At 39.6% G+C, this 22,790-nt stretch overlaps 1 protein-coding gene across 10 annotated transcripts in view; it reads right to left on the reverse strand.

Annotated features, from left to right (window-relative positions):
- Positions 1 to 5,008: 5,008 nt before the first annotated feature.
- The window catches only part of LOC131687223 (protein 4.1 homolog), a 140,029-nt gene continuing 122,247 nt past the window's right edge, over positions 5,009 to 22,790 (reverse strand). For 8 of the 10 annotated variants that reach the window (XM_058971287.1, XM_058971279.1, XM_058971280.1 and 5 more), the window contains 8 exons: positions 20,764 to 20,866; positions 20,628 to 20,698; positions 17,520 to 20,252; positions 17,075 to 17,293; positions 16,698 to 16,814; positions 16,255 to 16,416; positions 16,079 to 16,189; positions 5,009 to 7,323 (listed from right to left, as the gene is read on the reverse strand). In XM_058971287.1, coding sequence (XP_058827270.1) covers positions 7,258 to 7,323; positions 16,079 to 16,189; positions 16,255 to 16,416; positions 16,698 to 16,814; positions 17,075 to 17,293; positions 17,520 to 20,252; positions 20,628 to 20,698; positions 20,764 to 20,866 — 3,582 coding nt within the window. In that variant the 3' untranslated portion in view covers positions 5,009 to 7,257. The remainder of the gene's footprint in view (positions 7,324 to 16,078; positions 16,190 to 16,254; positions 16,417 to 16,697; positions 16,815 to 17,074; positions 17,294 to 17,519; positions 20,253 to 20,627; positions 20,699 to 20,763; positions 20,867 to 22,790) is intronic. The other 2 variants (XM_058971288.1, XM_058971289.1) reach the window with 2 other exon arrangements.

The raw sequence follows: 22,790 nt of genomic DNA on the forward strand, positions 1-22,790 counted from the left end.
TTAAGAGGATGCAAAGGAATCTTGTGAGGAATAAAAAATCTTACTAATGGGGTATCAATAAATTACATGGGTATCAAATAAATAGTAACAAATACTTTGCAATTTTCGATCAGTAGGTAGTGAATAGGTGAATAAATTCATGAACTGTCAATTCATGACCGTCCGCTTTCTGACCAACAGGGCCTCTATTTTGCCCGATGTTTGTGCTAAACTTTGCGTTTGGAACCAACAGTATATATTTTCAATTCTTTCGCTATTTTGGTTCGACTCCGTCGCATGCTAATCTTCGGTGAAAAGCACATAGGGTAAAGTGCCTATTTTCACCATACTAAGCAGGGTGTGTCACTAATTCATTAATTTCTTGGCCTACAATCAATGGAATGCGTAAAAATTGACATCAACAGCTTTGCTTCGTTGTTAAGAACCAAGATAATTACACAAATGCGCTGAAAACACTACTCGTGTTTGAGCGCAACGAAAATTTGAATCGAGTGCCCCTATTTTTGCGCTACCGTTTGACTCAATGCGTTGAACAAAGATGGCAGATTCTGCTCTAACCAACGGCTTCAAATGGGTAGCGTGATAATAGAAACATGGCGAAAAAGGGCTCGTCACCATATATGGATTTGACTCGTTTGGAATGACACTGACAAATAATCATTGTTCCAATTTTGACAGTGTCTCATTCTCCTTATATGCACTCAGGTCAGAACAATGTTTACGAATCACGTTTGCACGTGTATTGATCAAAAGCAAAACATAATCCTATTTCATGGTTTGGCTGTGTAACAATCCAAAAACTAATGGCATGTAAATTATATGATGGTGATACCATTGTCCAACTAAAAAGCATCTGAATGTCAAAATCTCGTGTCAAATTTACTTTGACAATCAATCTGACAATATTTAGAGATGTGAACAGATGCGTTTACACTGCCAACATCTCCTTCGGAGAGTTTTTGACATTTGTCAGTCGGTCCAACTAACGAATCAAATTCGTTAGTTGAACAAGGCTGCGGCCCAACCAGCGAATCACGACTGTATAAGTCCAGTCCCAACAGTTTTGCAAGATTATTTAAAGCAGAAAAGGCTAAGGTTCTTATTTATGCTCTGTAGAAAATTGACCATTGTTATGGCACACTGGTCTTAACACTCTGGAATTTTTTTTGCCATTGATTCAGAGATGGAGGAATTATTATGAACCAGATTTTTTCCGGTTCGTTGGTTCAGTGATATAAAGAAAATTATTTCATAAAAAAGGATTGTCGTTTTTACCAATTTAATTATATCTTTAAGGATTAGTTAAATCAATAGTTTTTATCGTGGTTTCTGAAATTTCTCGCTTATCTGAAAATATATATTATAATATCTGAACTCATTGTGTGAAAGTACACACTACTGATGAATGTCATGAAATTGATTTAACATCAAATTCGCGTGATGCCACAGAACTGTTAATAGTGGCAGGACGCCAGAGCAGGCTATAATAGGATAGAAATGTTTCATCACAAATCACCATTCAGATTTAATTGCCTTCCAGAAAAAAAATTTAAGGCAAATTTTGACTGATATATTAGGACTTTTTGGAGGAATTCAATGAGGAAACATATCGAAATGGTGAGGTAAGCGAAAGCAATTATGTGGAAACCATCCCCCCGAGACAGGATTCGAACCCGCAACCCGTGGGACTTCGGCCCAATGCACAAACCCTTATGCTATCCCTGGGATATGATGACGTCCCAGAAAGAACACATGATTGTCGCATTGGCGACAGTGATCGTACCCTGCCTCTAAAGCGACATCACACACAACCGCAGCTGCCGCTCAACACATTTGATCTATTTAATTTCCCCGCTAGTTACTAAGGCCCGGGTTTTTATTGTCGTGGGTTCTTTTTTTAAGTTCATTACCAATCGTAGTTTGGTGGGTGACAGCGTTAATGAAGACTGTTGATTTCTGGTCCCTTGGCCAGCTAACAGAGATATGACATGTGCTCTTTCTGGGAAGTCATCATATTTCTCTTCTTTAAAAAGGTTCGTCTACCTGTTCGAGTGTTTGTGTCCTGGGACATGAACTGTGGATGATTCCTATGGAAGGGATGTTGAAAAATGTTTCTACTGTGGAGGAAATTCACTTTATCTCCCGACATGTCCCGCGTACAAACAGCGCGAGGAGAATCTTAAGCGTTCCGTTCGGGTTGGCTCTAAGCTATCTATTGCAGAAATACTGAAGAAATTACTCCACCGGTCTCTCCGATCATTTATACCCTTTGTCTACTAAACTGAAGGCGACTGTGATGAACCTCAGAAGGGAACATATTCTGCTGTGTATAGAAGCAATAGAAAAAGGAGGAAGAATTCCTGTCCTACGCTTTATTGCTCAATAGAAGCTCTCCCTAGAAAGCACATTCCATATTTTCTGGGGAAACTATGGGAGCTCCTGCGTGCTTTGTCTGTAAGATCGTTCAAGATTACCTTAGTTTGGGTTCCCTTGCATTGCTCCATCCCAGATAATGAAGCAGCGGAATCTCTAGCTAAGGCGGACACGTTAGAAGGTGACATCTACGAAAGACCAATCTGCTTCAATGAAATTTTTAGTATCTCTCGTAAGAAAACGCCAGAAAGTTGGCAGATATCTTGGAGCAATGGAGAGTTAGAACGGCTACATTCCATTATCCCGAAGGTATCAAAAGGATTTGGGTCGGAATTTCGTTCGTGTGATGTCTCGGCTCATGTTACATCACTACACGTTAGACGCTCATCTCCGACATATTGAGCTCACGAATAGTGGTATCTGCGCTTATAGCGATGGTTATCACGATATTGAACATATTATTTGGGCATGCGCCGAACATTATTCTGCCAGATCTCACCTATTGGATTCCCTTCGGGTCCGAGAAAAACCCGGTTCAGGATGTACTGGCAACCTGCGAACTCATATACACGCCCATTTATTGTTCTTACCATTCTCAGAAGTGCCCTGCACCGTACACCAACGATGGATTGATGCGACTTCAAGGTGACACGAAACACCGCTGTCGAAGGAGTCAATATCCACGGGATCTATACACCACAAGCATCACACGCTCAACTCGGTGTGTTGCCGATCCGCATCTGAGCCGTACTATGGAATTTGAGCCGTACTATGCAATCGAGGAACCCTTGCCGGCTCGGTAGTCCCAGTGCATGATAATTCCTGATGAAGGCCGTCCGAGTCTGTCATCCATGCCGTTAATCTTCCGATGCCTGAAACTGAAAGTTAATATTTTACTCTTCCCTGTCATGGCGTTTGGATTCACATAAACAGCGCTGTAAGCGTTATATTTTCTCTTCGTTTGTTAAACAATGACTTATGACGAATTGTTACCAAATGTGTTTACATAACTGGAGAGGGGGCTGGGTAAATTGGCATCAAGTCATTTGGCATAAGCCCATTTGGCATAATGTCATTTAGCATAATGGACATTTGGCATAACGGTTGTTTGGCATAATGGTCATTTGGCATAATTTTGAGAATTGATCACACTGAAGGTTTTGGCATAACGGACATTTGGTATAACGAGAGAATATCAGAAGATGATTATACTAGAGTCATTTGCCATTTTTTCAACTACAGGGAAACACATAATTTAAGACTGTGCGAGAAGTCAGGTAATTCGGCATAATTTTGAGCTGTGTTACTGCTGAAAGTCTTACCGTACAAATATTTTTATGTTAAGGAAAACAGTAATTTGGCATAACTGTCGTTTGGTATAGGTGTATGTAGTGATAAAGTTATTAATTATCAGGATGTTTTTGAGTATATCCTTTCCTGCATGTATTATATACTTTGATTGTATGTTGACAATAATGTTCATCGTTAGAAGGAAAGTTAGTTATGCAGTTGTAAGTAGCTGGCATGTAGCTCAAATGTTTGAGCATAACGGCAACTACCTAAATATTTAAATGACTTTAAATGAGTTTGTTTACCAACAGTACCAAAATTGAACTTGAACCAAAATTAGATTATTCTTCTTTACCAATTAATAAAAAACACTTACGCCTAATGTGGCTACGTCACATCGTTTCAAGTCCCGTGCTGTCCGACATCGCCCATTTATAGCCCCTATGTTTGAGGAATTCGGGCAAACAAGTGGATCACAGATTTGCTTGCAAGGGGCCGCCGCTTCCGACGACGGGTCGGCGGCCACCCCGCCCGGCGGATATGATCCTCGGTCTCGGTTATGCTGCAAAGCCGCATCGCACTGGCTTCGCTAGAGCAGTGGAAAACCAAAACTCACTGGCGATCCTAATAATAATGGCCAAAACAAAACATACATCTGGTGGATCGCAGTTCTACACTATACTATATTAAAATGTAAGTCATAGCAGAGAATCTATAATTGCAAAAATGAACAAGCACAAAAATTTCAAAAATGAAACTTAAAAGAACTGCTCATATTTAAATGAAGGCAAAATCAGTTATAAAATGTTAAAAATTCACTCGAAATATAATCAATATCAGGTAATGGATGACAACACATTATCATTATTGCTTAGTGCAGCTTAACCTTACGGGTCGTTCACCTGATAAACTACACAATATTCTTTACGCCAAATGTTAGTTGTGCCAAATGACCCTCACTTTACACAAAATTAGAAATTATGCCAAGTCACCATTATGCCAAAAGACTTATTTTTTTTAGTTCTCAAAATTATGCCAAATAACCGTTATGCGACATGTCCATTATGCCAAATCACAATCAGTGGCATCAATTCTCAAAATTATGCCAAGTGGCCATTATGCCAAATGTCCATTATGCCAAATGACCCGCTCCCCTGGAGAGTGCCGATGCAAGAGTAAAGTGGAAAGCTGATATTTGTTCGGTCAAAATTCGGAACTAAAGTACCTACATACTGGCCTACCAATAACGCTATATCGTTACGTGAAACTGACATCCTAGCATCGAGAAAAAAAACTCAGCTGATACGAACCGGAATTTTCGGCATGAATAAGATTCTGCTGAAAGTGGAATTTTTTGTCACATAAGCTAGACTTAACCATTTTATTTTCATTCTGCGAATGTCAGCTGAACGATTAAATTTTCTTATTTGCACATATCAATTGATCCTTTTACAATCCGTTTTACATTTAATCGTGTTTGATGTTACCGTTTAGTTTTCCAATCACATGTGTATTATTCGTTACCTATGCTTCCTTCCTAAGTTGATGTTCTTTCTTTTTTTATGCTGACATTAAAAATAAAAAAATGCAATATATTTCAAAGGGGGTTGATTTTTATTTTGCCATAAATAAATCTCTCTTAGAACAAAAATAATAAAGTGATTGCAAAAAATAAAATGACAAGGGAAAACAAAGAGGGATTCTATCTAACTAAACTAAAATATTATATATTACTGCTTTTTTTAAATTTCTGTCATACTGAAAAGAATCGGACTGCACAGAGATAAAACAGGACTAAACCGACATTGTCCAGTGTCAGTATCTGCTATGAAAGGATTCAAAATCGTTTTCTCTGATTTGAGACATACTCAAAACAAATCGAATTGCTAAAGTCGCTTCGTAAAGTTAACAATCACTTCGATACGCGGGTGAGTGCACGCACATATTGACATATTACAAATGGGTAAGCGAAGAAACACCATTGTTTATTTTCTGCGTAACAGCGCTTGCCTACAAAAATATGATTACTCAAGCCTGCGTCTCAAAAACGATACTTTACTTGCATTATCCAGGCAAACAATTTATATGACAAACAGATTGAAGGACGTATGCCTTAAGAAGGCATTGGTTTCTTTCTGTTCGCATTTGTAATTTCTGACGAAACTACATAAACAGGCCGCACAAATTTGAAATAAGTTAGCAGATTTGTAACATTAGTACGTTCATAGGTTTTTATTGGTCGCAATGTTTTCCATATGCTTTTGCTGCGGAATGTTAATTAAAATTAGAAAATAAATAGAAACACAAAAACAGTAGACACTCTACACATAGACAACGTACTTATTAAAGGGATAAAACATGTTCTGCATTATAGCTAAAGGGAAGGCGCAAAGAAAAAGAGAAGTTCGTTTACAAATTAAGACAACGAAATGAACGTTTATCTTGTTAAACACATCTGTCCCTGGTCCTAAGCGCAAAGTCATTAATGTTTCAGATGGTTACTCTATTCATCAACTCGTAGAACAGTTCGGCGACAACCATTTCCTCGATACATTCATTCTCTCGGGAAAAACAGTCGATCGAAAAACCGTTTCAAAATTACTAGGATTGCCCTCAACACGGATCCATTCAATGAACACGCTGGCAATTTGTTGTTCGTTACATACGATCAGCTTAAAAGTTCTCCTAGATTATATGATTGGGCGAATTTTACGAGGGAAAAAGATTTTTGCTACAATTTTGATTTTAATACGATAGAAAGGGAAAATTTGGGAATAGTTACCACCTGCCAGTAACGCGTATATGTATATTGTATATTTAGCTATGGTGTGTGTATGTTGTACAATTGCTAGTAGTAGACATGAGGATCAAGAAGTTGGTACGATTTTCTCTTTCTCTTGCAGCATTCAGCAATGTTAGTATTTTGCGCTTGTTTGTATAGTTAATTATTCATTGCGATATCAAGAAAAAACATTCAAAGACTTATTCAATATAGTTACGATTACGGCTCCGATCTGGGCGCCAGCAAACGCGAAACATTGAAAGCAAACACTCGATTTGTCAATTTTCTTGGTTTTCACTAAATAATGTATCATCAATCAATAAAAGCTTCTCATTCTCTTCGGTGTGTAAATATTGTTAAATATTTTTCAACAACTTCGCTTTGCTTCTTTTTGTTTTGTATTATTATCCTTAGCGAACAACATTTTATATCATCAGACATCAAGCGGTTTGATTGTATATATTTGCTTCTCAAAAATTTTGTTCTTGGTTTTACGTTTGCATTAAAATTAGTAAATGCTTAGCCTATGTTTGTAACTGTCCTTTCGTTCTGAAATATGTACTACCCTCTTAATAGCGCGTGACTGAATTTCGACGTTTTATTTTTCCTTCAAGCTTAAAATTAACCAGCGAAAGAATTACAAATCGATTCTCTCCGATACTGTTGTGATGATGATAGTTTTGTTTAGAGATATATAGCGTGGAAACCATTATATCCTCGAGTTTCTCTTTTGTGTGCCACAGAAGCATGCAATTTCGCCGGTCAGCAATCAAAGGTGCAGCTCTAAGTGCGGCTTTGTAGTACGTTCGGGCTTACTGTGTTTGCTGTTGGATTTCGATCTTCTCGACTGTCATGTCTGGATTCATGGCGGTTGCTTCCTGAAATGGGGGAAGAATATTAAAACTTTAGTGACTATAACGGTTATTATTAAAATGATACATTTGGTATGACATACCAAATACAAAAACATATTTGTACTTGGTCATTCGCATGTTCTTGGAGTAGTGATGATATTGCTTAACTTTGGGCCGGTATTTCAGTCCGTTCAAGTATGGATTTGTGAGCAAAACTTAGGGTCGGTCAGCGATGAACGAGGTTTTTCAACTTAGGGGAATTATGGTTAAAACCGACACCTTAAGATTAACAATTTTTCTAAGTTGCCACAAAACCAATAAAATTATAGTTTGTATGCAGAATTCTTCTTCAGAAAATTCTTAACAAGACTTAATTTTTTCAGCGCTTCAAAAAATTAATTTCATTAAAAATAATTGGTTGTAAAACTTGGAAAACAAAGTGACTTTTTGTAGGCACTGCGGGTAAAACCGACACCCCATAGGGGTAAGATCGACACCCCCTTTAATTTATTTTCTCTCCACTTTATTATTTTTTTTTATCTTTATTAAAAATGAGATATATGCGTGATTAATAAAGTGTGAGTATGTATGATGCAAATATATGCTTTTTATTGCTTCATCGTGTAGTGAGGGGAAGAAAGTTCGAAAGCGTAGTACTATAAATAAGAGTATTTTATGCTGTAGGATTATTTATTGATATGAGTATTTCCAAATAATCCTTGCGCACATCATTGCAACCACCAGTGTCATTTTATTTCGTAAAAGAAGATTTGCAAGCGTTCTACGTTCTGCTAATTGGATTCATTCACTTATAAGTGACACACACACTTCTTAGTAAAACTATCTGTTTTAGATTTGACTCTGATCATCAACGATCTATTGGGGTATACATAAGATCATTGTCTCATTGTGATAAAGTTCGTCTATGACAAACCAAGAGAACACTAGAAATTCGGTATGAGGAGCTTTTTGCAGAAATAGCAAAAGCTGCATAGAATAGATCGATAGAATCAGATAAGCAAAAATTCCAATTTTTGATTTTTAAAGGGACTTACAAAAAATAAACACAATAAAAGTATTTCTGTGTATTTCTGCTAATACTATAGTGTTCTAATAGGCTAATTGAAGTGTCACAAAGATCCCCAGTATTTTGAAATGAATCGCAAGTATACACAACCATCTTAACAGCGTGTCGGTTTTACCCTAACCACAGGGTGTCGGTTTTACCCCAACAGCGCACATTTTTTTATAAAAGCAATTAAAAATATTGAATTTCTCAAACTCGTCTTCAATACACCTAGTTGATCATAGGACAGACCGATAATAATAGGCACTGAAAAATGTAGTGATTTGAAAAGCTTTGGTTCGGTTAAAACCTTAAAATCTACCAACGAAATTTAACATCCAGACGAGTATGAACGCTGCTGTCGTATGTTTTGTTTATTTTTATGACATTCGTCGTACTAACGTAAATCCAATTTTTCTTCAAATGCTCTAAACAAACGTACTAATAATAATGTATCATTATGAAATAAAAATTTGATTTCTAGGAAATGTTGTGGGGTGTCGGTTTTACCCACAGTGTCGGTTTTTCCCACAATTCCCCTATATGAGAAACGTGCGCTAAGGTCTATTTTTTAAGGACCATCTCAACCTGATTCACAAACTCTATTCTACATCTGGTAAAAAAGGGATATTCTTCAAACAGTACTGAAGAAATTTTCATGTAAGTGAAATATGTGTTGTCAATAAAAGGAAGTGAAAACATTCGTTCGGTGACTCTCGGGCCGATTGGTCGATCTTTCCAGTTCGAGCAGTGTAACGTTAAAAAGAATAATACTAATTCGCTGCCAAGGTTAATTTACGCATTCTCCGCCTCGTCGAGGTCCTTCTTTTTGTGATTATGTGCGGTTACCACCATACGGCCAATGAGCAGTGAAGCAGTATTTTTTTTTCACGGTAAACCGTCTTATACAAGTTAAATGCTGCTATAATATTAAACTTCCCATTCTTGTCCAAAATACCTGCTTGAACTGGGCAATAGGCCCGTGTAGAAACGACTTCCTCTGATAATGATTTGCATCAAGGCTAGATGGATGTAGAAATAAAATCGTCTTCCAGATTGAAAATCTACTGTAACCGGGACATATGTGATCTTCTTCCGGACCAAAGACAAGAAATGTTTGAATATATTGCAGATTTCTCGAGTTCTGACGAAGCGATTGTGACATAAATATCGAAAGTTCGCCCTGATAAGCTTCGAGTGGTGGCAAAAACTTTGAAGCAGGCAAATGATATTGCTGATTACGAGCCTTTTACGAAGGAGTATAGGGTGTATGTACCATCAAATCGGGTTGAATGTGTCGGGGTTTACAATAAAACAGATGAAGTAATAATATTCGTGATAATAATATAAGAATATATCTGATGAGCTTTGTGACAACTTTAATATGACCATTTTGAACACCGGTGAAATGAGACGTATTCCGGACCCTCTAACGCGTCCGAGCGCCTTAGACTTGTCCATCTGCTGGACATCGCTGCGGTTAGATTTCACGTGGAAAATAATGCCTGATCCCTCAAGACATATTGCCGTCCGCGATTTCCGACAAAATCAAGTCCACATTTCCTCCGCAAGAAGTTCTTGACTGGGTAGTTTCTCGACAACACAATTCAAGATCGAATTGGATGCATACCAGACGCCAACAGTCTGCCAACCCATGGTGGGACAAAGAGTACTCAGACCTAAAAACCTTTCGAGATTACCCGCTGGCTATCGACAGTAGACGCGACGCTAGAAACGCATATGAAGAGCTTCATGAAAGCCAACAAACGTAGTTATTAGCGCCGGTTCGTGAACGCAGGGCCGGCGGAAAGCGTGGGTAGTATGGGTAGTACTACCCACTCGAAAATAACCGAGTGGGTACTTACCCACTCGAAATTTTGAACCATTTCAAAAAAATTAGATGTGCAACGCATGTATCTCGCACTACACACATTTGAAAACATCAATGTACCACAATTCCATTTACATAAACGAACGTTATTTAATGTGAATGTAATGTAAGTGTGTGCATTGCGAAAAGAGAAAAAATCCTTACTAATGGACCCCTCACCCTATGCTTTCTACCCACTCGGGCGTAAAGTGTTTCGCTGCCCCTGCGTAAACGGACATCGAAACATTGATGAGTCGCCCCTTCGTATGCGAAACCGAAACAATACTAACGAGAGCGTGGACAAACCGTTGGATATTCGATTTCATCAAGAAGGTTTGTCCGGATTCCGCCCGGAACAGGATATCGCGAACAAAATACCGTTTTTGATGGTGGAGTTCTCACTTGCCCTCATCATGTAACAAAAAAACCCCAGGGCCAAACAGAATCAAATTAAACTTGTTGAAGAATCTGCCAAGAGACGCTTGTTGAATTTATTTAACAAGTTTCTTGAGGGTAACATTGTCCTTTATGACTGGAGGAAGGTTATCCCTATCCGAAAACCAGGAAAACCAGCCTCCGACCACAACTCGTATCGACCGATTGCAATGCTGTCCTATATCAGGAAGTTGATCGAGAAAATGATCCTATTCCGCATCGATAATTGGGTCGAAGCAAATGACTTACTGTCAGATACACAATTTGACTTCCGCAAAGGCAAAGGGGCGAACGATTGTCTTATGTTGCTCTTAAGGTTGGACAGAGGATGCGCAAAATTCGCAAACGAAAAAAGCAGTTTTTTCCACACCGTATGTCAGATCTTCATAAAAATCAATCAGCGTATGTAGAATGTTGTTACAGTACTGCTGATTGATTTTTATGAAGATCTGACATACGGTGGAAAAAAAAAAATTCTTTTTTCGTTTGCGAATTTTACCCTTTCTCTGTCCAACCTTAACAAAAATTCAAATGGCCTAGGCTAGTAAAGAGCATATGGAACCAGGGTTTTTAGATATTAAGGGGCCTTTGATCTTGGATATTAATGAGACGTTTCTATTAATATTCTTTCTGAAAAGTCCATTTCATTATCCCGAAGGTTTCAACGACGCCTAGATTTAGAGGAATAGATGTGGGTCGGGATTTCATTTGTGTGATGTTTCGGCTCATATCCAATCACTACACGCTAGACGCTCATCTCTGACGTATTGGGCTCGCAATTAGCGGTATCTGTGCTTGTGGCAACGGTTATCACGATATCGAACATATTGTCTGGGCATGAGTCGAGTATTATTCTGTCCGATGCCAACTATTGAATTCCCTTCGGGCCCGAAGAAGATCCCAATGTTCTGTTTTGGGATGTACTGGCAAGCAGTGATCTCCCTTATATGTTTCTCGTATACACCTTCCCAAAACAAACCATCAATATGCTGATTTAACTATACTTTTCCTTGCCATTCTCAAAAGTGCTCTTCTCCGTCTGTACCATGTACCATTGATGGTTTGTTGCGACTTCAGGATGAAATGAAACATCTTTCTCGTATAAGTTAACAAACACGGGACATCACATGCGCAACTCGGTATATTGCTGATCCGCATTTAAAGCGTTCTACGAAATCGTCTGGAGAAAACCCTGCCGGTTCGAAGAGAGCCACCCGGCGTCTCACTTAATGGTTTCTCCTCGTCCGAGTTTGTAATCGATGCCGTCGATCTCCCATCTGCATGAAACTAAAAATTTGTATTTCTCTTCACACTGTCATCATTGTCTACCCTCTCCCCAGCGCCTAATACCCAGTTGTGGGAATTCACCCACATCCTCTTTCTGTGTTTTTCTAGTTTCAATGGCTATATTCTATAATCTCATTGAAACTGCCCAACTGTACTATTAGTCATAAAATAGCTGTAATTGCCCCCCCCCCCCTTAAATCTTAATAAAATTCAATCACTTCCTAAAGTATTTCAAACGGTATTCGTAGTTTTAAAATGGTTGTAAAATTGTTCTGCTTTGCTTCATAAAATTATTTTTTTTCGAGAGTTGTCCTACTGGAGCTGTAGAGCTAGATTCTCGGAAGGGCTCCCCATCAGAATCACTCACTACAATTGCAGACGAGACAGGCAATGTCGCTCACTAAAACACTGCTTAAGGCCAATTGCAGCGGGCCGTGATTCTGAATGTGACATTCATTGTACGGTTCAGATATGTGTAGGCGTAGAGATTTCGCGTGTATCATTACGAAGGACTCGAGCATTTGTACGTCAATGTGTTCGATCTCGTGTGCGTTTGTATGTCGCATGTGCTAACCTGTACGTAACTACCCATGTTAAATTTTATTTTATAACCGTGTGCCTTTCACATATTCGGGTGTGTTCTTGGATGATCGCGCGCGGTCCGTGAATGTGATACTTATTTTTCGGCGTACGATTTAGATGCTAGAAGAAAGTGAGATCTTCCATATCACTAGAGTTCCCAGTCATGTCGCCTTTAGTTTTTGATCGGTCCAACTGAATGTATGGACCTAAGGTGCCAGGACGGAGGGTAATGATTTCCGGACGAGACCGATTCATGATCGCGCGAACACGGACGTTCGCGTTTGAGATCGCGTTTGAAACTTCGTAAGTGTTAAAACATTTACCTTATTACCGGGGTGTGATCAAGTTTGCGCGATCGCGGGCGTAGGTGTGCGTTGTTGATCGCGAAAGGCTTAAGCGTTTGTACATTAACGTCTTGCTCGGGTGTGCTTGCGTGCATGTGACTTCGCGTGTACAAATTCGATTTTGTAACCGTGTGGCCATTCACACATTTGCGTGTGTTCTTGGATAGCCACGCGGACCGTCATTCTAATATTTAGTTTTTGGTGTACAGTTCACATTCTGACATAGAGTAAATAACCACATATCACTAGAGTTCCCAGTCATGTCGCCGTGGAACGTGTTGTCCAGTGGATATGAGACCTTTCTTTTTATTTGGTTCAATTGTAGGCATGGACCTAAACTTCTGGTATCGAGGATAGAGACTTCCGGACGTGACCGATTCATGATCGCGCGAGTGCGGGAGATTGTAGGTTCACGCTTGAGACCGCGTTTGAACTTTATAAAAGCTGAGACGTTCATACCACCGAGATGTTATCAAATCTGAGAGAGCGCAGGTGTAGGTTGCGTGGATAATCGTGAAGGGCTCAAGCATTTGTGTGTTTGTTTGTCGCGTGTATGTGACTTCGAGTGTATAAATTCGATTTTTATGTCGCCATGGAACGTGGTGTTTAGTGTATATGAGCGTCATCTTTTTGATTGGTTGCATTGAAGGCATTGGACTTATACCAGTAGGGCCGAGGATAGGGACTTCCGGACGAAACCGATCCATGATCGCGCGAACACGGGCATTTGGAAGTTCACTCTTGAGACCGCGTTTGTGAATTGATAAGTGCTAAACCGCTCCTTTAGTGACCGGGGTGTTATCCCGTTTGAGAGAACGTGGGCGTGGGTGTGCGTGGGTGATCGCGATGGACTCGAGCGTTTGTATGTTAACTTTTTTGTCGCGTATGCTAGTATGTATATAACTTCGCGTGGATACATTCGCATACACACGAGCTCTTGAATGATCGTACGCGGACCGTGAATATGCTAAATTGTTAGTGTATGATTCAGATGCTGGAAGAAAGTGGGTTCTCCCATTTCACTAGAGTTCCCGGTCATGCTGCCATGGAAAGTGTTGTATAGTTTTTTTTCTATTGGTCTAACTGAAGGCCTGAGTTTGGGCTGCTAGGATCAAGGGTAGAAACTTCCGGATGTGACCGATTTATGATTGCGCGAGCGGTAGGGTGATACTTGGACTAAAATGTTCACTTAATTATCGGTGTTTTTGAATGTGGGCGAGATCGCGGGTGTTCGTGGTTGTGACCAGGTTTGTGTTATCGCAAAGGCCACGTTTGTACGTTTGGAATGAGATTGTGAGTGTATATGAGAGAAAAAGCAATTTATTGTGTTAGTGGTAGCATGGATCTAATTTAAAAATATAGTAATATAAGAAGGGTGGCTTCAGAGAGAACTTGGCTCTAAACTCATATTGTACATTATTTGACCATGGCATAAGTGGGTTATTACCCGGTCGACCAGTTAAGTACTGAATTTGACCATAATGTAGCTTAACTAAAAAGAAAATAATCGTATCCCAAGTTTCTATGCGATATAATCACTGTAATACTACTTTGGTGGAAAAGCCCCTGGACCACACCAAGGTACAGTATCATGCTGAGGGCCTTTGTTTAATATATTCAATTGCTCCAATAATCTGGCAACAATCGCCAAACTGTATTACTACTTATAAAGATAACTTTAATTAATCACCCTAATCTTAATAAAATTCTTTTATCCTATCTTCTCTTGTATATCGAAATGTAGGTATCCCTAGGTTTAAGATAGCTGTACATTTTTTTTATTCAAATATAAAAAATTTCAATGTGTCATCCCCTAAATTTAGAAAATTTAAAATGTAAAACGAAGAAATTGACGCCTTTTGGCTAACGTGTACTAGAACAGAGGGTCAACTAACGATCCTAATTGTCTTATTAAGTCTGCTGGGAAAAAGCAGCTGACATTGAAATTCTGTACAGTCGTGAATAGCTGGTTGGGCCACACCTTGTCCAACTAACGAATTTGATTCGTTAGTTGGACCGACTGACAGATGTAAAAAACTCTCCAAAGGAGATGTAAGTAGTGTAATTGCATCTATTAACATCGCTAATAATTGTCCGATTGATTGTCAAAGTAAATTTGACATAAGATTTCGACATTCAGATGCTTTTTAGTTGGACAATGGTCCAACTAGCGGAGGTCCAACTAAAAAGCGGTCCAGTTAAAAAATGTCCAACCAGCGAATTACGACTGTACAAACAATATAAATTTAATACTATTACATAATGGAACACAACTTATCTTCAATACAGCACAGGATGAACTCGAGCTCTTGTCGAAACGCAATGGGTATTCTGATCAGCAGACGAATCTCGTCACTGGGCGCATGCATTTCAATCCGTCAGGTGATATGTTCAGTACGAAATATTAGATCCATTTTTAGCGCCTGAAAAATATGGATTAGTTAATGAATGTAAGCCAAAACTAAGGATAAAGTAGTCGACATTACCTCATTAGCTAAGTCTTTGTCAATTTCCAGTAAGTACGTTTGGCACTAAATGAACAAGAATGTTTTGACTTATGGTTACACAGTGACAAATAATCAAGCTAGGTGATAGTGTATCATTTCTCAAGTTTTGTGTATGGCTGTTGAACCAGTAGGATGGAATATGTGTGACAGGATACAATAAGCATTAGGGCCGGTCCTGATTTATCGCTTTTAGATCCTTAAGATATCTGTCAGTTGCATGAATTAAAATTCAAACAAGCGTGTTTGCTATGCAAGCTCAAAGCATGATTGTAAATGTATCAATCCACTAAGTGTATCATTTTCAACTATTCATTATGCGCGTGACACACTGAAATTCTCACACTTATTGTGGGTTGAAACATTGTCAAAATAAAGAAAAACATAGGAACTTGCTCTACCAACCAGTGTTTGGCTTTTGCAGTACTTAAAATTTCGGAACTATCCTCCTCTCGAACAAAACATTACTAATTCGATTCATTCGCTGCTCTGGATGTATGTACATTTTCCTAGAACCACCAGCCTGAACAAAAGAGGAAACGCGGTATCATTTTGGAATGTCGTTTTACCGGCTCATTCCGTCGCTTGGGAAGACTTTACTAGAAAATATCATCCAGAAGCTACATTTCCCGTAAAAAGTCCAAACATTGAAGTAATTGTTTGTTGATAAAAAGCGAAGCGATTGACTTACCTGAATAGCTTCAGCCAGCGCTTTGTCATGATCAATCGGATCACCGTCCGATTGGATGGTGATTTTCTGTTCTACCCTCGTTTCCACAACACCGTCCCGTTCCGTTTTGTACTGAAATGAGCGATATTTTCTTGATAAATAATACCCGAATAATTAAGACGCAAATAATATCTTACGGTAATAGTTTCCACTGTTCGCGTTTTGCTACTAACTGTCTGGCTGGACACGATTTCTCCCTCGGCAGTCACTCCTTCGTTGGTGTCATCTAATAAAACCCGATGATGTTCCACATTAGGGCCGGTTGGTATCTTAGAAGCACCGGCAACATCGTCAACTCCCTGTCGGTGTGGAAAAGATTAAAATATTTTAAGCATGGACTGATTCTGTCCCGTAATTGTGTAACCGGGTATGTGGTGAACTAATCAACAGCTATTTTTATCCAATCTGTAATAGTTTGTTTCAAATCAGTCACAATTAACTACCACACTTCAGGTCACTACGTCGAATATGGATTTTATACAACAATTATTTACTGTGTAGGAAATGAAAAACAACGTGCTGGACAATGAAAGTTGTCTAGAACAACTACCTAGCGAACCGTACATAATGCAATACCAACCGTGTAGCTCTTGTTGTATATCATTGTCGAGTCATCATCGCCGCCATCGTACGGACCATCGATTGGCGTTCCGGAATCACCGGAACTCGTCGATGAAATGCTATCACGGCGGGCGTACTACGTTCAAAGTCGTGCAATAATTACAACATCGATCGAGTTCAAAATAATTCAAAGGCAAACAAAACGATTTAAATCCGAATCACAAGCAGGCGTCAATTCGAGCGGGATCGAATGCAACATGCACAACAGAACGGGTTTTCAAATGTTCGATGGAACAAATATATAAGTAAAATAAAATAAATATGATTGATTAGATTAAGGCAATGCAATGCAAAATGGAAATTAATTAACAGAAGCGCTCTCGACGAGTTTCCTACCTGATCCCCACTGGTTACCGTGGCTGTGGTTTTCACTTCCTGCGTAATCACCCGTTGTTCCTGCCGTTCGCCGTGCTGTGTTGTGGTTGTTGCGACCGTCTTTTCCTCCAGCTGCTGTGTTTTGGCATTGGTACCGAGGTCCTCGTGGGTTGTGGCGGTACGTGTCGTGACGGCAGTTGCCGTTAGGAATTTTCCCTGAATGTCACTTGGGGCATCGGCCTAAGGTGAGTGAGTTAAGGGTCAAGGATGGGCTAGTTTTGGTTACATGAGGTTAAAAGCTCGCCAAGGAATTTTCTTTTGGCGGACGCTGTTCGATCGCCTCTAGTTTGGTGATCAATTTCGAGAGCTTTTTTTAAATAAAATTCATGCAAAAAAGCATAATTTTTAAATAATATACACAAAAAGCGGCACTCAATCAGACGAAAGGAAACCACTATCAACTTACCTTATGTTCCTGTGTCGAGTATACAATCTGTCCGGTGCCTAAATTCTGTACTTCTTCCTCCACGTTGTGCGTCACACCATCTTCGTTCTTCGTGATCACCTGTTTCGTTGTCGTTTTAACTACCGTAGGCGTGCCGTACTTCCCTCCGGCGCCCGCTCGTGGTGTTCCCGAGTTCATCTCCTTAATACTTTCGCTTTCGTACTGGGCCATATCATCGTCGGAGCTTTCCGAGTCTCGTCGGACCGCTTTCTTGCCAAGATGTTTAATACCCTCGTAGAACTGTTCCCTTGTGATAGGAACCGTTTCCTTCGTGACGGTTACATTTTTACCGAAATGACTCGGTTCAATGTCAGCATAGTTTAGGATCATTTTTCCTGTTACCGGATCACGGATGGCCGTGGCTGGATCGATATCGCCGGTGTTAGGGTCAATATGACCCCACTCGGATTTGATACGACCAGTAACGGGATCGATCTCTCCGCTCAAGGTCATGGTTTGGGTAACAGTGGTTCGAGCTCCCGCAATGCTAGGATCGTTCGGATCGACTTGGTAGGTTTCACCGGTAACCGGGTCACGCATTTTGTACACGTAGACAGTCTTCGTAGCGATGTTGTTTATCTTGCCTGTGACGGGGTCTAGATCTACGGCGTTCAAATCTACCTCTTCTGGTTTTCCTCGTTCGTCCTTTTTGGTGAGAATCAGGATCTTGATGATTACCAATTTGCCCGTTTTGGGATCTATTTTGCCGACCTTGGTGTAGATTTCTCCGTTCTCGTTGTTTATCTGCGAAGCAGCGAACAGTGGTTCGCCGGAGCTTTCATCTACCAAACCAGTGGCAGCGTACACCTGTCCAGTGGTAGGATCGACCTTGGTCAGATTTGGGTCCAACTTGGTTTGCTTTTCGATTTCATTTGTCTTAGGATTCAGATAGCCATAAATTGTGATCACGTATCCAGTTTTCGGGTCGACCTGGCTTGAGGTATAAATAGTTTCACCAGTTTTTGGGTCTTTTCCTTCCGGAATCCAAATCTGGTTGGTTTTCGGATCAACCTTGATGTCCTTATCATCGATCGTGGAAACATGCTTTCCACTTGCAGGATCAATTCGATTCTGCACGATTCGAATAGAAACAATTCTTCCGTAGTCCTTATCTACCTTTCCCGTTTTCGGATTTACTTGGCTCTTTAATAGCACCTGGCCGGTAATTGGGTCGATTTTGACTTCCTTTGTTTCGGTTTTTCCTGTTTTTGGATCAACGAATGTAACCGTCTGTTTAACCAAATCGAATTGACCAAACTTTGTGCTGACCTTTCCATCCTTCGTGTCAAGTTGACCTGTGCTCTTATCAAACACCACTGTCTTGGGATCAATAACTCCCCTCTTATCTAGTTTTCCTAGAACCGATGTAACCTCTACCACCGGGTCTACTTGATTTCCAATAGCGATCAAATGAGCTTGACTATTATCCACTTTGTTGGTTCTAGGATCGGTTACACCAACGATCGTAATTTGACCATTATCCTTATCAACGGCAACCGAACGGGAGTTAACCTTTCCGCTTTTCGGATCAACAGTTCTCAACTCACCGGTCTTCGGATTGATTTCTCCATACTTCGTGGCAATGAAACCGGTCTTACTGTTCAAAACACCTCGCGTTCTCTCAACCTCCCCATTCGTTGTATCAATCTTGCCAGTGTTAGGATCTATCTTGCTGGTGATCGTCGTAATTTCAACTATCGAATCATCATCCGGAGCAACAATGATGGCCTGACCCAAACTGTCATCCAGCTTTCCGCTGTTGGGATCAACGACACCTCCGACAACATGAATCTGACCTGTTTTGGGATCCGTCTGACCCTGGAAGGTTTCGTTTTGTCCTGTTCGCGGGTTAAAGTTTACAACGGTACCAGCCTTCGGATCAATCAGTCCGTACTTGCTCTCGATTTGCCCGGTCTTGGTATCCAACACTCCCGTGGAATGTTCGACAACCCCATGTGCAGTGTCAACCTTCTTGGTTTTCGGGTCATACTTCGAAATGATCACCATAATCTTAACCTTTTTCTTGGCAGGCTCGGTAACAGCCGCACCAGGCACGAAACTACCAGCCTGTTCACCACTGATAAACGCTGCATTTGGATCCTGAGCATCATCCAAGGGACGGAATAATCCCGCACCACTCAAAGCCGCATCACCCGAGCGTCCCTTATTGGGAGAATACGACCGCGCACTGGTCCTGACACCTTTCTCAGCATCCGTCTCACCGGCCAATCCTCTCGCAGCACTTTTCGGTGAAAGTTTATCTTTTTTACCCTCTCCGTCTTTCGGTGACCCAGGTGCCTTTCTCTTTTCAACCGATTCTCTAACCTTCTCGTCCTCTCCGGGAGCATAGTTGAAGGCCAACCCGGTAGCTCTACGAATTTGTGAGTTCGGACTCAGCTGTGCATCTTCCTTATCCCGTGCATTCTGAACCGGGTCCTCATCGTAGCGGAAACCACGCGTCTTCACATTCTTCTTGTTGGGACTAGTGTTCGGATCGCTTTCCGAGTACTCGTACGGTTTGGTAAAGCCCGGTTTGCCACCTGTAGCCTTCTGACCTTGCGCTTGGGCCTGAACTTGTTCCTTCACTGGCGACGCATCCTTCTTGGTACCATCCCCGTTGGTGGCAGCAACTGGAGTGGCACCCGGAGTTTTCTTCTCTTTCGGTGACTTGCGACCGGATGAGAACAGGAAACCCTACAGATGTGCGTATTTGTTGAACGGTAATAGTGCATTTCGGGGTTTTCAAAAAACGATAAATCAAAAAGAAAAGAAAAGACACGAAAAAAATGTATAAAAATCTAGATCCTACGGAAAACTTACTAACTAGCGGGTACAGGGGGGCAACAACCTAGAGGCTAGGGTCATTCGCTGGAGTTTCAAGGTTGAGGCAAGTAGTTTGAAAAAGTTTCGAACTAGGGCTACTTTATTTGAGAGAGAAGAAAATACGAACAACTAGAGTAGTATTGAAACCGTGACACAATACGTTTGACACACAATATAGACTGACAAAATTCTCAGACCTTACAACTAAACAAAACTGAAATATTTGAAAGAATTCTATAAACTCACTTTTCGCTTTCCACCGGGAGATGTCTTCTCCTCAGTCGATGAATTCAGAGCTTCCTGGTTGCCGTTGTTACCTTGAATGGCAGTAATAAAGGATAATAGATACGCTTGGAAAACGAACCCAGCAAAAACTTGTTACCATTAACAATCTCCTCTTTCGCAGGGGAAGTGGGTTCCTTCTCAGCCTTTTCCTTATCCTTCTTGCCTGTCACAGGAAGGACCGCAATTCCACCGATTGGTTTCTGTAATAAACAACATCGTTGAGATTAACTTTCGCACTGGCCGTCCTTGGGCGGGAGGTTATGAAGGGATACGATTAAAAGTGCAGACAAGGCAATTAATCTACTAAGGCGATAGAAATGAGGGTTTTTGATTTCGCAATGAATACATATAATTTCGTAGAATTGTTAATTAGTTTTATAGAACATTATTTTAGTTTTGCTCTCATTTCGTCAATTTTTGGCCGATTTGGATGGAGCCGACTTCAAAGATTGGGAATTTAGTTCACTGCTTGTGTCCCTATTAACGTTCCATTGACCGGTTCTTGGAAATAATATCCGTGGAGTATATCTAGCATCCAAGTGGGGTGACAGACGAGTTTTCAAGAAATATCTCATAAATGTAAATTTTCCATTGATCCTTTACAATAAACATGAATTGGACCAATCTTGGTACCGGAAAACTGTTCTGGGAGAACCTTAGAAAATGTATATACTTTTCTATCATTCCAGCTTTTTGGATTCATAGATTTATACGAAATGTGAATTTATTCAAATCATACACTCATACAAGCCTTCTGAACCTCGGAATGGTCATTCCGGCAACGGCTCCGGATGGAATTAAATAAAGACATTTGACGCTTGACATTTTGAAAACCTATATGGCAGCTTCCGGTTACGACAAAACAGTGAAAACCATCATCGATGAGGATGATCAACAAAAACCGGAAATTGATGATTGACGCCATTTTGAAAACCTAGATGGCGGTTTCCAGTTACCGAAAATCATCAATATGGGTGTCATTTGAAAGGGGTTGGTCAACAAAACCCGGTATTTTTTAACATACGCCGAATGATAGGCCGGCGGTGCACAGAAAAAAAAATTCCACGCCGATTATTTATGAACACGAGTATGCTTGCCTTTATCAAAAGAAGACAAACTACGATAGGTTAACTCAGTTTTCGATTACTCGCTTTTCTTCTGTTGTATTTCATGGATTCATTCATGTCTTGTGAACTGATTCATGATTCACTATTGTGAGATAGTTTCCAAAATCATGAAACATGTATTTTCATTCGTGAATTAGTTCATAAAATGTGCAATTTTGAGCATGATCTTAATATTTTCATGTAACCAATTTCACGGAACTCAAACTGTTATTCACGGACTTGTGAACTGGTTCTTACATGCTTTTGAATAAGTTCACAAATATAGAAACTATTCCTAATCATTTTCACTTTCATGTAACTCTGCACATTTTCGTGAAATTTTTAAGTGAAGTATTTCACAAAATTTGGAATTTAATTCGTGGATCTGTTTTTGTTCCGTGAACGGTATGTGTACGTGAAATAGATAAAAATATGAATTCGAGCATTTAAAATTTTAAAACATATAAATTTTAAAATTTGAGAATCCAGCGATTTAAAAAATCCAATTTCGATATTTGGAAATTTATTAATTTGGAAACTCAAAATTTAGAAATTGAAAGAGGTAAAAATTTAAAAATCTGGAAATTTGAAAAAAATTGCTATTTTCAAATTTAATAACCCAACAATTTAAAAAATCTGAAAATTCAACGATTTACAACCTTTAAAATTCAAATATTAAAAAATTTAATTTTAGAAATTAAAAGATTCAAAAGTTTAAAAATGTCAAAATAATCATTTTTTAAATTTTGGAATTTATAGGTCTAAAACTTCAAAAATAAAATACAAAAATTTAAAAAATCTGGATTAAAAATAATTTGACGATCGAAAAAAATAAAAAAAAAATGAAAATTCGAAAATTTAATATTTCACAAATTGAAAATATTTGAAAATTTAATAATAAGATTTAATAAAATATTTTAAATCCTTTTCATTTTTTGAAATTTCTGAATTTGGGGATTCTGGAAATTTGAAAACTCAAGAATCACATATTTGAAAAATATTGATATTTGAAAAATTA

This window comes from Topomyia yanbarensis, chromosome 3, assembly GCF_030247195.1.
Source record: "Topomyia yanbarensis strain Yona2022 chromosome 3, ASM3024719v1, whole genome shotgun sequence".
Taxonomy (NCBI): domain Eukaryota; kingdom Metazoa; phylum Arthropoda; class Insecta; order Diptera; family Culicidae; genus Topomyia; species Topomyia yanbarensis.